Below are 17,090 nucleotides of genomic sequence, written 5' to 3'. Positions count from 1 at the left end.
AAAATATCTAGAGAGGTGATGGAGAGCATGTATTGTCATTTTGTTTGGTGAGTCAGTAAGAATGCCAGGAAGAAGAGTAAGCAACACAAAGCACTGAAATATGTCTCTTTGTTGTTTAGTCGTTTAGTCATGTCCGACTCTTCGTGACCCCACGGACCAGAGCACGCCAGGCACTCCTGTCTTCGAAATATGTCTCTAATCATAAGTAAAATAAAATAGACAATGAAGTAATGCCCATACATTTGCAACTTCAAGGGGTCACTCACACATTTTAATTTGCTTAAGATAATTTATATGTATAGATATGTATTTAAATATAATTACTATAATTTAAATAGACTTAGGGTGGGATCCAACTAAGTTGTTGCATGCACAAAATGAGGTCTGCTCACACAAAATGAGGTCTGCATCCCATCAGATGTCAAAGAGATAAAGAATTACCTGACGTTCAGAAGACATCTTAAGGCAGCCCTGTTCAGGGATGTTTTTAATATGTAATGCTGTATTGTTTTTAATACTGATTGGGAGCCGCCCAGAGTGGCTGGGGAAACTCAGCCAGATGGGCGGGGTATAAATAATAAATTATATTATTATTATTATTATTATTACACAATGAGACCTCACCCCTCCCAACCTCAACATCCTGCACCTCCACAGGTCTGAAGGAAACCCAAGAACGGGTTTGGGGACACACAGAAGAGATCGGGGGAGGTTCCATTGCATGGATTGACCTTTTTTATCACATGCATAGCCCACTTAGCACTGCTTCGGAAGAGTGCAACCAAGTGACCTGTGCTCATTCTCTGTCTGCTGTCCAGGTGCAGACTGTTGGTCAGCACCTTCAAAGATCCCTGTTCTCTCCTTATGATTCTTTATCTTTAAGCTGGACTTCAAGTGGACAGACCTCCAGTTGGACAACTATTTCAATTAGAAGACTGCCATTAGTAAAGCAGGATACCCCAGCAGCTTTCTGTGGTGTTGAAGCAGAAACAGCTGGCTAGGTTGCATTGTGAAGCTGGTCTCCTGGCAAGAGCATCACTGCTGCTTACTGGGACAATTCCATGGGTTGTGCTACAAAATCAGCTTCTTGGTAGTGGCACAACTTATCACTGGGCAACAATATTTAACTTTTTGAATGTTGTCTAGATTTCTACAACTGATTTAGGGTATTTTTGCACAGCTGAATCAGGAAATGGCATCCGTTTCTCTTCATCAGGTCAGGTTTTTGTGTTATGTTGATTTGAAAAAAATCAAATCTTGTGTCAAAATTGATTACATTTTTGTGGCATTATAATATTTATTATTTATTATATATAATATTTATTAGGGGTAGTAGAAGGATGCAGGTGGTGCTGTGGGTTAAACCACAGAGCCTAGGACTTGCCAATCAGAAGGTTGGTGGTTCGAATCACCGCGACGGGGTGAGCTCCCGTTGCTCGGTCCCTGCTCTGTCCTGCCCACCTAGCAGTTTGAAAGCACATCAGAGTGCAAGTAGATAAATAGGTACTGCTCTGGCAGGAAGGTAAACGGTGTTTCCGTGCATTGCTCTGGTTCGCCAGAAGCAGCTTAGTCATGCTGGCCACATGACCCGGAAGCTGTAGGCCGGCTCCCTCGGCCAATAAAGCAAGATGAGTGCCGCAACCCCAGAGTCGGTCACGACTGGACCTAATGGTCAGGGGTCCCTTTACCTTTACCTAGTCCACTAAGTTTTACCCAGTGAAATGCTTGAACAGGTCTACGTTAAGCCCTTCCCGTGAGCATCTAGTTGGCTATCATGAGAACAGGATACTGGACTAGGTGCACAACTAGTCTGTCTGTTGCAGCAGGGCTGTTCTTATGTTCTTAATGGGTCTACTTTAAGTAAAACTTAGTTGAATAGTGCCCTAGTACTTATTTGATTTTCTTTTTTTGTACCCACCCTTCACCTTTAAGGTCCCAGTGCGGGTTACAGCAATTTAAAAATGCAACATCAAAATCAGTTTAAAACTAACCGCAGTCAAGAAAGTAGGGTGTTGTTGTTGTTGTTTAGTCGTGTCTGACTCTTTGTGACCCCATGGACCAGAGCACACCAGGCATTCCTGTCTTCCACTGCCTCCCGCAGTTTGGTCAAACTCATGCTAGTAGCTTCGAGAACACTGTCCAACCATCTCATCCTCTGTCGAATTCAGTTTGGATGACCATCATATCTACTACTGTGGGAAAGAATCCCGTAAAAGAAATGGAGTGGCCCTCATAGAAAGTAGGGTAGGTCCTGGAAATATAATTATTTAGTTGCTATTTCAAGGTGCTCATATTAGCGTTAAAAGTCACAAACAATTTAGGCCCCAGATATCTGAAAGACTGGCTTTGTTCCTATGGATCCTCTTTGAATAATAGAATTGTAGAGTTGGGAGAGACCCGAAGGGTCATCTAGTCCAACCCCCTGCAATGAAGGAATCTCAGCTAGAGCATCCATGACAGATGGTCACCCAACTTCTGCTTACAAGCCTCCAAGAAAGGAGAGTCCACAACCTCCTGAGGGAAACCATTCCACTGTAAAACAACTCTTGCAGTCAGAAAGTTTTTTTCTGATGTTTGGTCGGAATCCCTTTTCTTGTTGCTTGAGGCCATTGGGCCGAGTCCTACCCTCCAGAGCAGGAGAAAACAAGTGTGGGTACTAAGATTGGCAGGGGACTCTCTTAGTAGTGCCTTGGTAGCACCTTGACCCTTGGAAGGGGTGGTGGCCTGTCAAAAGGCATTCTCTGTAGAAGTATTTAAGTTTTGAGGGCTCCTTCCCCACAGAGGTGCAACTGGCATCTTCATTATGCAGCTTCCAATGAACGTTGAAGATGCACCTCTTTAGGACCCACCTTATTTTTGCGATTGTAAATTGTTTAGAACTGTTTTCAATATTGTACTTTAATGTTGTAACCTGCCCTGGAACCCTGGGGTGAAGGACAGGTAATACATAGTAATAAGAAGTACATATAACCATAACAACCACAATAATGACTCACAGGTGTCAGTTGCCAGCCTAACAGCTTCCACATCCTGGGAAGTGTGGGCCAGGGTGGTGGCAAAGTCAGGGTGGTGCCAACCCACCAATATAACCAATCTGGCCCTCCCACCAAGATAGCCACAAATCTCCATAATTGCTGCCACCCTGCCCCAGTCATCAGCAACAACACTGCTTCCAGGAGGCTGGTTCTACAGCCCTGTTGTGCTGGCCACACCTATGTAAAAGTCTGTATAGTGTATGGGGGGGGGCAGTGTATCTGAGTGAATGCTGCCTTTGCTGTGAGTCCAACTCTCCAGGTGTTTTGTAGAGTGTTTAATGAGCTGCAGTAGTTGTGTCTGTGTAAATGAATTCTACACTAAACTGTGGTCAACCTTTGTCTCTGCACGCGCGTGCGCGCACACACACACACACACACAGAGAGAGACAGAGTCTTTCAAGTATATTTTTAAAGAACTACAAAACAGAGAAAACCAGATGCTCACAATAAGTGTAAGACTACATTATTGCTGCAGTTAATAAGCAAGGGTTATTGTTCTGGGGAAAATCATTAATTGTGTACATTCTTTCTTGGACAAAGACCCAATCCATTTGTCAAATTACTTGCTTAACCCATCAGACTTTGAAGGTGGCTTAACAGACTGCTGCTAAAATAGTTTATATAAATAGGCTCTTTTGAATCGTTTAATAGGTAGAAATACTTCTAAACACAGCACGCAGATGACCTGTGTGGTTTGCCGCCCAAGGTGTAGTAGTAGTGGCCACCAACTTGTATGACTTTACGTGTTGAAAAGAGAAAAGAACATTGACTAAGACAGAAGCTGAGATGTGCTGCATTTTCAGTGGTGCTTGTATTCAGCTTTGCAAAAAGAAATTTCATGAAGGCCACAAAATCTGGCAAAGGGAATGGAGAAAGTGTAAATTAAGTTGCCTCCTGATGGAGACTTTGGAATAGAATGAAGGAGAGCTTTAGTGAAGAGTGGGTGTTCAGTGCCAGAAGATATATACAGTACCTGCCTTGAACTAATGTAATATATGGACTGCCTGCAAATTTCTCAAGCCCCCAATCTTTGACAGCTGAACAATCATCTGTTGACATGTCAGCAAGACACCGCTCTAAAGTGGAGTCGATGGGGGTCTAAAGGCCCATAGAAAAAGCAATGTGAGTGGGCTGTAGTTAGCAAGTAATTTTACACTTTCAGCAAGCTGTCTCTACACTTCCAGAAAGGCAGAAACCTTTATGACGCTGGTCAGGAAGTTAATTTTGAAAGTAGTGAACTTGTAAATGAGTGGAAAGGCATGAGGCACTGAAGTCAAACAGAAATCTCCAAAGAAGACTTTCAGAGGATGATGTGATGGAACCAGCACATATTATAAAGATAAATTTTTGTATTGGCAATATTATTATTAAAAACTATTGAGGCAGCCACAGTATGTTTATGGATTATCTGTTGCTATGGAAAAACCTCTTCAGTTTACTTTATTTCCACCTTCTACGTTCTTTTGTCCTGTTTATCTTATCCTGGAGTGTGACTGTAAAAGGTATAAGGTTTAGGCTCTTTTTCATTTATTTGTTATTTGTATATTTAGTTCTTAAATTTCTATACCACCCTTCACCCAAGGCGCACAGGGCAGTTTGCAACATAAAAACGCAAAAATACATACCATAGTAACAAACAAACAAAAAAACCCCTCTCTCAAACACACAGTTTAAAAGGCCATAAATTGTTTAATTAGCAAAAGGCCTGGGAGAAGAGGAATGTTTCTGCTTGGCGGCTGAAGATATGTAACCAAGGTGCCAGGTGGACCTGGCAGTCAGGGCAGTCAGGCCAGGACTGGCGTTACATGCTCAAATCGTTTTGCAACCTGGGCGTTAAATTCTGCACCAGCTAGGTAATCTAATCTAGAGGTTACCAGAGCATAGACAGCAGAAGTTAGGCTATTCCTGTCCATATAGGGGCACAGCTTGGCTGTCAACCAGATTGGCCTCATTGAACTATCAATCCATTTTTGTATCCAAGACAAGTTGCAGTTCCCAGGAGGATACTTTAGGGGAAGCCAAGACTGTTAAGAGTGTTATAAGAGAGTTTTTAATGTATTGTGGGATGTAGCAGCTGAATCTGGTTAGGCTCTCCCTTCAGATCTTCACACGCAGGCACTGAGGAGTCTTTCCCCTGTATCTTTGTGGAATACAAGGTGCATAGCTGTCAACATTTCCCTTTTTTTAAGGGAAATTCCCTTATTCCAAATAGGATTCCTCGCAAGAAAAGGGAGAAGTTGGCAGCTATGACAAGGTGCAGCAACAGCTTACTGCAAGTGTTGGCTGGGACAACCACCTGCGGCCCCACACTCTAATCAAGTACAAAAGCCTGCCTGCCTCCTTTATAGTCAGTCAGTCAGTCTCAGGCTACCTTGTGTTGAGTTCAGCAGCATGGCAAGCATGCAAGTGTTTCCCTACAAAAGCACAGGCAGATGACCTTTTCTCCCTTAGTCCAAAGCCATCCACATCAGTAGTAGTTCCTTGGCTGAGAGATGTCCTCACGCTCATACCCAGTTGACCAGGACATCACAAGGAGGCAGCAGCCATCTTGTTCATGTAGATCACAGATCGAACAAAATGGAGCAGTTTAAGGACAAATAATGGATTCATATTTGATGCTAAATCTTTGACTAAAATGGGAGACGATGACCTTGAAAAGTGTATCTTTGCACTTTGAGGGAGACGTGGATTCAACAGATTTGTTGGTTGAGTTAAAGAGGTGGTTGTTGATACTCACTAGAACTCAAAATGTTGAAATTGCTCCCTGCCCCTCTGCAGAAAAATAAGCCAATCAATCTGTGCTCATCTGTGTTGCAAGAATAACTAGTAAGATTCAACACTTATTTCAGTTGAACATAAAATTGGGTGAGCTTGGATTACAGTGTTTTCATTTAGGACTTATCATCCCAGAAGGTTTGGAAACGTTAATTTCATTTAATAGGGCACTAGAGAATTAAACCTTAAATCATAATACTGTTCTTTATCAGTGTACTGGATATCACCAGTTCACCACATGACCTGCCTATGTGGATATCACACAGTATGCTTTGTGTGTGTGTTTGCTCTTTCTGTTTATGGTATTTAAGAGCATCACATATGGAAATAATGGCTTGCTTATTGTTGCTTTAATTGTTTTCAGTGTAGTTTTGTTACAACATATAAAGTACCGGTAATATTCTCCACTCCTGCTGTAATAAAAAGTGACCACAATGAATGTATTATGATACATAATTCCATATTGCATTGCAGCTTCATATATATAACTAATTGATATTTTATGCCTGACTTGCTTTCATACCTTTAAGGGGCGCCTTATGACTCTCTTGCCCAGGGCTCCCCAATCTGTCTTGGACCACCACCGATACTGGTGCAATATAATATTCAATTTGTAGTGATGTTACAGCAGCACTATGATAACATATACCAACAATTTAGCAGAATCTCCATCACGTCCTTTTTCCCCAGAGAGGAAGAAACCTCTTTTGATGAAAACAGTAATTATCACTCATAGTATAGTAGGCAACTGCTATGGATAATGATTCTTGAACTTTTAAAAACCAACCTATGAACCAGTCTTCACCCCATACCCATTCATTGACATGGGAATAATTTACCTTGGGTCCTTGCAGGTTCATCAAGTGTAAAGGTAAAAGGGACCCCTGACCATTAGGTCCAGTCACGGACGACTCTGGGGTTGCAGCACTCATCTCGCTTTATTGGCCGAGGGAGCCGGCGTACAGCTTCCGGGTCATGTGGCCAGCAGGACTAAGCTGCTTCTGGCAAACCAGAGCCGCGCACAGAAACGCCATTTACCTTCCTTCCGGAGCGATACCTGTTTATCTACTTGCACTTTGATGTGCTTTCTACAACAATATGCTGCATTGTGGAGTGCTCTTGTTTAGGGTCCCAGCCACCCAGCTATGTCCTGATACAGGTTACACAATTTCATTCCCTGCTCAAGGATTTCAGAGTGTTTTCAAACACCCCCACTCCCCATCCTACTTCCTGTAGCCACCAAGCATGCTCACTGGTGTTCGAGGTCCCTCTGCCCATTTAGGGCTTTTCCTTTTTAAGTTTTTTAATACACCAAATGTTGTTCAACAGTGTCAGTTCATACATTCAACGGCATTTCATCAAATGTTGGTTAATCAAGTGCTTGTATGATCCAGCCCTTATGAGACACCTAATATTGTTCAAGTGGGTCCCAATTCACTATCACACAAGGATTTCTTTAAAATGGGAGTGGAGAACAATATAAAGATCTACTGATTGCTATGTGAGAGATTTGCAAGTAAATTGGCAAAAGTTTATGGTACGCAATAGCTTAATAATAAGAAGTAAACTTGCAAAAAAAAAAAAAATCATTTACCATGCCTGGCCTTGTACTCATTTCTTATCTGTAAAGTAGGAGTATTTATTGGATGCCATTCACCATTTATTTGGGAAGCTTTGCTGACTAGATAGTGTTTTGTATTAGATCTTTGATCTGCAGTATACTGTATATGTACCTGCATATGCAGGTTTTCCCCATTTTTAGTTCACAGAATACAGCTGCTACACATACACGGGGATTAGTATTTTGAAGTAAGCTCTGGTTAATGGACATCAGGGTTCTTGTAAAAAAAAATTCTTTTCAAGGTCCCTTAAACTTGAAATTGATTATTCTTGCACAGTACCATTTCATCTATTTAACTGTTGTATTCTGGGAGTTTAGCATAAAAGTGGAAGGAGGATTTTTATTATGTAGAATCAAATCATTTTGCAGGGTGGGGGGACAAGCCCAAGGTTGCATGATTTGTTTTTAAATGGATGGATCTGTTTTTCAGATCCTGATGTGAAGGTTAAAACTAATGTAAAATTTTCAGTTTTTGTTGTTTGTGTGTTTACTTTTGTATTGTACAGAAGTTTTAACCTTCACTTATTTTCAAAACCAAAGAATTGTGTTGTGTTTTTTTTTACTAAAGCTAAATGAGAGGGAAATGTAACCAGTCATTATTGAGAACTGTACCCAAGGTAATATATTTTAGTAATACACAAACTAGAATGTGCTGTGGTTCATTGTTTTATTTTGACATCAAAGCTGAGAAAATCTTGACAGATCAGATATCCTGCTGATTTTTTTTCTGAAGCTGCTTGTAACATTTTTTGAAAGTGCAAAAAAAGGAAGTTTACCCTTTTTAAACTTTTCTTTCATTTAACAAAGCAATATTCTAACAAAACAGGGACATCAATTATACCATTACATGCATCAGCAAAAGAGCAGAATAATTCAACAAATACATTATGGCCCATGAGCCTCATAATAAAGGGAAAGCTTTACAATGAAAGGATATTGTAGTGCACAAAAAGCTTCATTTTAAAAATATATACAATAAGGTGGCATAAAGTGGCTTGTTGAGTTTATTCTCTGACTAGCATCCTTCTGCCATTCTTAGATGGGCACTTCAAGATTGAGTACACTGCTTGTTTTTTGTTTTTGTTTGGTTTTTTTAGAAAAAGGTGCACAGCAGGACAACATTCCTACTAAAATACAGGCTTGCAGCATGGCAGCATATAAGTTTAGGCACATTTGAATGCAAAAAAAGTAGATTCTTTACAAAAATCTCTTTAGAACAGTGCAAAGTTGAAGTGCCCGTCAAAAGGCAATGATCACATACAGAACAATATTCCAGAAAGTAACACATCCATATTTGAATTAAAACTAGAGAATGCATCTATAAAGAGAAGGCTTTTCATGTAAAAGAAAATTTTTGGTACCCCAAGATTTATGTCACAATTCCACTCCAACAATGTTTTATGTACTAGGACAGATAGCTCAAAACACTGCATTAAGATCAAGTCTTGACTCAGCAGTCACTTCAGTTCTGAAGACTCACTTCACAAAGCCACAGTAAGATACATTAGAAAAAAAGCTTTCAGAAATTGGTGTAATGTAGAGCAAACAATTAATTTGACTTACCCTGCAGAGCATTTGCATCTTCAAAAGATTGTGTACTTAAAAGTTGGCTTTTAGCTTTGCATTTTAAAAGCAGTAGCACTGAGAACATGTCTGTAAAATGAAGGCTCAAGTCCATACCAAATTGTATGGCAAGTACTAGCACCACAATCCAGCAAATAAAAGCTGTGTAAGCAGGATTCCATGTGTACAGCAAATGCTAATGAAGATGCTTATCTAGGCTCCTCAAAACTAACTTGATGTGTTTTTTTGAGGTGGATGGGAATGTGCTTCCCCACTTAGGACTTAGTTGTAAGACACGATGAAAGCCGGATCAGGGCATAGCTAATTTTCCAATGGGCAAGTTTAGGTTGATAATTATGTACAGAAGGACAACTTTTTAAATGGCAATAGGCTAATGGAAAACCATCAAGGAAAAATTCGGCTACTTGCATTGTTTTCTGTCACAGAATATTATCATGAGACTAACAGGATAGTAAGTAATGTGAGAGATTACACAAAAAAACCGGGCAATTTTTGCCCCAAGTGTTTTGAGACTACATTAAGATGAAAATTCCTTAATCAATTGTGCAGTGGCAAAAGTCAACATACACAAACATCCAGGAGTTTCCACTGTAATTCTTGCTCTCCCTCAGTTGGCTTGCCCCAGCAATAACCAGGAATGTAACTAATACAGGCAACTCTCAACTTATGTGAGGGTAACATTCTGAGGATAGCACTTACAGCCAAAATCATGTATATTCAAAACACATTGGGTGCAGTGGTGGGATTGCCAAAGTTCTTTTCCCCAGATGCCCCCCCCCCCCATATTTTTGTCCCCATTTTAATTTAATTTTTTAAATTTGCCAATCTCTCAAAGCTGGATGAATACAAGTTAAATGTGAGTATGCTGCAAGTTACCTGTGCGGCACATCAATAATTAGTACTGAACACAATACTGTGATGTTGTTATGCACTCGCTCTTGCATTAAGATGCAGGTAGAGATTCACCTTTGTGTTAGGATGTGGCTAGACAGTCTGGCAGATCAGATTGGTTGTTCACAGTTCAAGTTCAATAAATTGTGCCTGTTCTGGTGGCAAGCCATCCAAACAGATAAGATAATTACTCGTTACAGGTAGGTAGCCGTTCTGGTCTGCCGTAGTTGAAACAAAATAAAAAAAATCCTTCCAGTAGCACCTTAGAGACCAACTAAGTTTGTTATTTGTTATTGGTATGAGCTTTCGTGTGCATGCACACTTCTGAAGAAGTATGCATGCACACGAAAGCTCATACCAATAACAAACTTAGTTGGTCTAGAAGTTGCTACTGGAAGGATTTTTTTAAAAGACAATTACTGTTGCACAGCACTATCTCTTACAGATTTGATTTTTTTCCCATGCAGGAGACATAACAATAAGTCTCTCATTGTTTTCTGTGTGTAGTAGGGGCATTTCAGATGGCATGAGCATACAGAAAAGCATAACCCTGCCACACAGAAAACGATGACTGCGTGAGGCTGTTTATCTGCAGGAGGAGGTTTGCCTGAGCAAGAGTCCACAATACCATTAAATACAAGAATGGCTTTCATACTTGGCTATAAAAATTGCCCTTACCAAAAAAAGAAATAATGAAAAGAGACAAATATCACCACTCAAGGCTTTTCCACTCCTGTGTATTTCCAGTGAGCCTGTTAATTGACATTAGATAAGGCAAGTTAATCCAACATATTACAATGATTTGGCATGTAGCAAGATTACATTTTCTATATCTCCAGGGCGTTTTATGTTTTGGTCTTTAAATTTAAGTGCAGTATCAACCGTTCGGTTTAAAAAGAAGAACCAATCCTTGCCATATTTGGTATCTTTCATATCCATCATTAGTAGTATTTTGGTAAGAAACGTAATTAGCTGCCTTGAATGTCCTTCCTTCATTAAAGGATAGTTCCTCATCGTGTTCAGATACAAGGCTAAATTAGTGCTGTCTTGGCTAATGTAAATATAAAAATTGATATGAAATAGTGATTTCTAACAATCGCTAAGCCTTAGGCACAAATGATTGCATATGAGAGGATAGCTGAAAAGTATAAAAACAACATATGGTGATTTTTGTATTTTAGTCGGTTGACTGGGTTAATACAACAGTTACATTCAGTTGTCTGTTAGGTGAGCTCTGCATGTGTGTATATAATATGCATACAAACACACACATTACATCATTTAAGGTGCTTTCAATAATAATGATAAAACAATGCTTTCAACAATCTAACAATAGTAACAACTAACCACCCCACCCCTGCAAAGTTAAACAGATTTAATAGAAAGTAACACATTCCCCCTTTGGACTCCCAAGCTAAACCTGCCACAGGTATGTTGGCATTAAAACTAGAGATCTAAAACCACAAATTCTGGTTGCAAACTGACATTTCCCCTCCCTCACCCACAGCTTCTTTGTAGCTTGTCTTGTTTTTGTTTGCTTCTTTCTGAAGCCAAAGCAATTATTTCCATGGTCTTTATCAAAACTGATGTCTATAAATTACAAAAATGAGTTCAGATCTACTTAAGTAATTTACACAAGTGGCTATTAAGTAGGAGAACCAAGAAAGCAGCTGTGTATTTAGATCAATGATGGTTAATTTGTGTTGTACACATTACCTTCCATCCCGAGTTCAACATCTCTGTTATCCAATGCAACCACAGAGCTCTTGTGCCTGACAATTGTTCCCTATTCACTATAATGGAGGGAAAGCCCCTGGCTGTCCTTTGTGCCATTTTCACTGATGTTAATGGATAAGTCCTTGCAAGCACAGGAGTTCTGTACACACATAAAGCTCTGTGCCCACAAAGAAACAGAGGATTGGGGAAATAGCTAAAAATACCCCCTAGAAAAAAGGGTACAAATTATATGTATTGGGTGTTATAAGCACTGGGATACAAATGGAGAAACTTTGCTGATTATTTTAAATGTTGTCCTACACACATTTTGACTTCTTGCTTATACTTCATGCTATGCAATACACAAGAAAGCAGTTATCACTTGAAAATGTGTCAATTTCTGACAAGGCACTTTGTAGTCCCCAACAGCTTTGGGGAAGTTTCAAAGCAGAACAATTTTTGTTGTTTTGTTGTACATTTTGAATGCAGAAAGACAAATACTTCATTACGTTAATAAAAAGCAAGGCCACCAGAAATAAAGCTCAATATCTAGGCATTGGTGAGCACATTTTGCAAAATTAAGACGAGATGAAAACTATTCACAACATTAGTGCTTGTACTGCTTTTTATAGATTTTGGGTAGAGGCAGGAGCGCAACAATATATACCACAAAAGCAGCTCATGATGATCACCTGCAGATTTGGTTCCCTTCTGCCCCCAGGTGTGTGTGCTCATCATCATTAGTTGGGGCCAGTATGTGCCTGGGCCAATGGCAGAAAGTGACCTCGGCTGCAGTGCAACACAAATTGTCTTTACTCACATCACCTCCCTCCTCTTTGCCAGTAGTTACTCAACACAGAGCTATTTTGTACACTGGGGAGCATCCAGTCACAAACATGAAGACTCACTTCTGTACCTATGTAGAACCCAAAGACCCCACATTATTGTCCTCTTGTGCAGTATTGATAGTATGCAATAGATACAATTGTTCTGTTTCCCAGCAATTGTAAGGATACACGCTTCTTCTTCGAGACCAAATTCAATGCTATTCATACAAGTGAGAGTGCTGCTACCCCTAAATATGCAGCAGCAAGCTGTTCAGTTGCAGTACAAAATGGCAACATACAAAGGGAAGCTCCCATTCTAGTGTGGTATCTTCCTGGCAGCACCAACAAAACTCCCCACATGATCAGTCAGATTTTGCCATCTCATACTATAATGTATCAGGTAGTGTCTAAACTGAACCATTTTGATTCTTCTGCTTATTTATAAAATGCATTAATTGCCTTTCTGGTCAAAGGCAATATATAAAAAACTTCTGCTATAATTGTTAATGCAGGGTTGACTCCCAGACAACTGTGGGAAGGATATACTTCTGCACAGTACTTTTGTACAATCCTTTCATTCCAAACACATTGCAGAAATTAGTAGGCCCATGTGCTGGATTCTGCCTGTAGCTACCCATTAAGAATTCTTTATGTGATCATAAAACCAGGGCTTCTTTTCCCAGCTGGAACTCACTGGAATTTGGTTCTGGCACATCTCAGAAGGGCTCTGGCACCTTTCAGGTGGGCGCCATTGCCATTCTAAAAGAATGAGGGAGGTATTTGTGGTGAGTTCCGGCACTTCTTTTTCTAGAAAAATAGCTCTGCATAAAACTACCTGTTCCATCTCTACCAGCATAAGCTCTGTAATGCTGTACCAAGCCCATTATGGGTGCCACTGCAACCTAGCACTTCTTTGTCACTCATAACAAGTTAATTGAAGGATTTCTTGCTGAAGTCATCTGTTCACGTGGTCTAAAGTCTTTGTTTAGCTGTGTATAGATTACGTCCCTGAAATAACAATTAAAAAGCCTGAATGGTGATATTCTAAATCCTGTTGGTTTATCTTGAAATATGAATGAGACTGGAGTCTAACAAAATCTGAGTAGTTCACCATCATTTTGTGTGTACGTGGGTGTGCTGGGGGGGAATAGGGTTCTTACATTTATCAAAGAGCCAATGAACATCAAATGTAAACATCACCTACTCAAACTCAGCTGGGATCTTTGCTCAGTTGATTTCAAAGAGAAAGGTCACCCAAATTTTCAGTCTGATACCAGCAAAAAGACCTCAGGAATCCTCATGATTGTGTTATGTTTATATTAAACAGAGATAATTGTTTCTGACTCCCCATATTATGTCCAAAATTATACATTCCACTAACAATATCATCAAGCAATGCTTTGGGAATCACTGGTGATTGTTGAGTATTGGAGTGCTTACACATGGTACCAGTTCAGCTAAGCCTGAAGTAGGTAGTTTTTTAATGGGATTATCAGAAAACTGTAGGCTATTTGAAATGTAGGCTCTCATTTGGTTTCTGGCTCCTTTGCATCTTCCTTTTTGTTCACACGGCAAGGTGGTAAGGAATGCATTGCAGTGGATGTGGTTGCTAACTGGTTCATGGCCTCATCTTCACGTGGCGGTGTTTTTTTTGCTGCAGGGGCATGCAAACGGTGGGCATCTAGCATTTCCAGCAACAAATCATAAAGAGGGACCACATTCTTGCACTTCATGTTGTAGAGGTGCTCCATTCCTTTATTGCTGCAGATTCACATAGAAATAAAACAAGATGTTATCATGCAGAGAAATCATACTTCCAGGCATGGATCTACCACAGGACAAAGTAGGGGAATCCAACTTTGGAATACCCTGAGAAGTGCCACCAATTGACACGATGGTGGTGGTGATGATGATACTATTCAGGGGTTGAATTCATTTCTTTTTCTTTTTGCTTCCGAGACCAACATGTCTTAAGTCTCTTCACGAGACTCTGCAACATTTTTAGGGCATATCCAGATGCTGCAGATCTTTGTCTCAGAAATGTTGCAATTCCCTAGAGAGATAGGCAATACATTTGTCCTCATAGTAATGCTATTGTGACTGACATTCTAAGATTGTTCTACTGCTGTCATGTTGCACAGTGGTGAAAACTCAGTAACACTGAAAAGGGACTCGAGTTCAGTGAAAAAGTGCATGCTTTACCCCAGCGATAGCCAATATGGTGGCCTCCAGTTATTGTTGGACTACAACCATCAGTCCCAGCCAGCGTAACCAAGGATCTGGCATGATGGGAGCTGTAGTCTCAAGAGAGGGAACCACATTGGCTACCCTGCTTTATGTGCATAGGGGCCTTGGTTCAATCCCTCTGTGTTTTCCAGTAGAACTTTTGACTGTGACTTGTCTGAAACTCTGGAGAGCTGCTACCAGTTAGGTTACACCCTCTAAGAAAGAAGGAACAATAGTGCAACATGACATATTCCTTAAATGTTTATGAATTCTGAACTACTCTTTAAAAGCACTCCGTATTATGATAAGAATTTGGTGGTGCTAGTGGCTCTGGGCCTGTTCACAGATCCTGATTCTTCCCTCATAGGCCCCTTTCCTTCCCTGCCCTCATTTTAAAACACCACTACAGTATCATGTTTCAGTAGAGATGTACAATTTATTATATACCCCACACATAACTTATTATTTATTTTATTTCTTTATAAGATTTCTTACCAGCCCTTCACCATAAGGCCCCAAACACAGCCTTCCAGCCATGTATTGTGACCTGTCAGGGAAAGTGGAAAAAAGGATGGAAGACAGGAATGAGAAAAGAGAATGTCTGAGGTGTACTAAAATTTAATGCATTCAGTCCAATGCGCTTTATCTTAATGACATGAATCGCTTTGTAACAGAACATGTCCAAAATACAGAGGTCTGTAGCCAAGGGCTACTCAGAGTAGACCCATTGATATGGGACCTAAGTTAATAATGTCCAATAATTTTAACTGGCCTCCTTGGAGTACGATTGACGCTGGAAATAACAAAGATTGTTTTATACTGCCTCTGATGAAGAGTGCAATCTAAACACAGTGGCCTGAATAAATTATACTTTAGTGCACCATTAGAGGTTCTCTCTTCTCATTCCTGTCCTGGAACTTTACTGTATATCTTTTACTAATAAGAGTCACAATTTGCTTCTTCCTTAAAAAAACCTAAACCTAAAAGGCATACCAGTATGTGCTGTCATGTGTGTAGAAACATTAGGTTATCTGACTTTCCATTGTTTTAATGAATTGTTGTTATTATTGTTATTTACCGTATTTTTCGCTCTATAAGACGCACCTAGTTTTTGGAGAAGGAAAACAAGAAAAAAAATATTCTGAATCTCAGAAGCCAGAACAGCAAGTGGGATCGCTGCACAGTGAAAGCAGCAATCCCTTTTTCTGTTCTGGCTTCTGAGATAGCTGCACAGCCTGCATTTTCCCCATAAGACGCGCACACATTTCCCCTTACTTTTTAGGAGGGAAAAAGTGAGTCTTATAGAGCAAAAAATACGGTACTTGTACCCCTCCCATCTGACTGGGTTGCCCCAGCCACTCTGGGCAGCTTCCAACAAAATATACAAAACTGCAACAGAACATCACACATTAAAAGCTTCCTGATGCAGCACTGCCTTAAAAGTTATATAATAATTTATCTCTTTGACATCTAATGGGATGGAGTTCCATAGGCGGGTGCCATTACTGAGAAGGCCCTCTGCCTGGTTCCCTATATGCTCACTTCTTGCAATGAGGGAACCTCCAGAAGGCCCTCAGAGCTTGACCTCAGTGTCCAAGCTGAATGATGGGAATGGAGACACTCCTTCAGGTATACACGACCAAAGCCATTTAGATCCCTAAAGTCAACACCAACACTTTGGCTCCCAGTACGTTTCCGAGCATAAATCAATGTAGATCTTTTAGGACTTGTGTTATATGGCCCTGGCAGCTGTTCCTAGTCACTGGTCTAGCAGCTGCATTCTGGGTTAATGGTAGTTCCAAGTCACTTTCAAAGGTAGCCCCACATAGAGCACATTGCAATAGTCCAAGTGGGAGATAACAATAGCATGTATCACTCTGGGAAGACAGTGTACAGGCAGTTAGGGTCTCAGCCTGTGTACCAGACGGAGCTGGTAGACAGCTGCCCTGGACACAGAGTGGACCTGTACCTCCATGGGCAGCTGTGAGTCCAAAATGACCCTGGGGCTGTGTACCTGGTCTTTTAGGGGCACAGTTACCCATTCAGGATCCCCCACACCTGCCCGCCCCCTGTACTTCTGTTTTGTTAGGATTCAAACTCAATCAGTTAACAGTCACCTATCCTCCAACCGCCTCCAAGAAACTCACAAAGGACATTCACCACCTTCACTGGTTTCAATTTAAATGAGAGGTAGAGCTGGGTATTGTCCACATACTGGTGGACACTCAGCCAAATCCCCCTGATGATCTCTACCAGCGGCTTCATATAGAAGTTAAAAAGGATGGGGGAGAGGGATGGAACCTTGAGGCACCCCACAAGTGAGAACCCACAGGTCCAAACACTCATCCCCCAACACCATTTTCTGTACACAGACTAGGAGGGAGCAGAACCACTACATAACAGTGCCTCCAGCTC

At 40.7% G+C, this 17,090-nt stretch overlaps 1 protein-coding gene and 1 long non-coding RNA gene across 16 annotated transcripts in view; one reads left to right on the top strand and one right to left on the bottom strand.

The window, feature by feature from the left end:
• LOC309337688 overlaps positions 1-17,090 on the top strand; it is a 123,712-nt gene that overhangs the window by 11,609 nt on the left and 95,013 nt on the right. The window lies entirely within an intron of this gene.
• The window catches only part of ESR1 (estrogen receptor 1), a 237,624-nt gene continuing 228,618 nt past the window's right edge, over positions 8,085-17,090 (bottom strand). For 9 of the 10 annotated variants that reach the window (XM_081854342.1, XM_081854344.1, XM_081854343.1 and 6 more), the window contains one exon: positions 8,085-14,210. In XM_081854342.1, coding sequence (XP_081710468.1) covers positions 13,976-14,210 — 235 coding nt within the window. In that variant the 3' untranslated portion in view covers positions 8,085-13,975. Of the gene's footprint in view, positions 14,211-15,170; positions 15,223-17,090 lie in introns of all 10 variants that reach the window. The other variant, XM_081854345.1, reaches the window with a different exon arrangement.

Source organism: Podarcis erhardii, assembly GCF_964252035.2.
Source record: "Podarcis erhardii genome assembly, chromosome: 3".
In the NCBI taxonomy this organism is placed as follows: Eukaryota; Metazoa; Chordata; class Lepidosauria; order Squamata; family Lacertidae; genus Podarcis; species Podarcis erhardii.
This window is presented reverse-complemented; position numbering and strand designations above follow the sequence as displayed.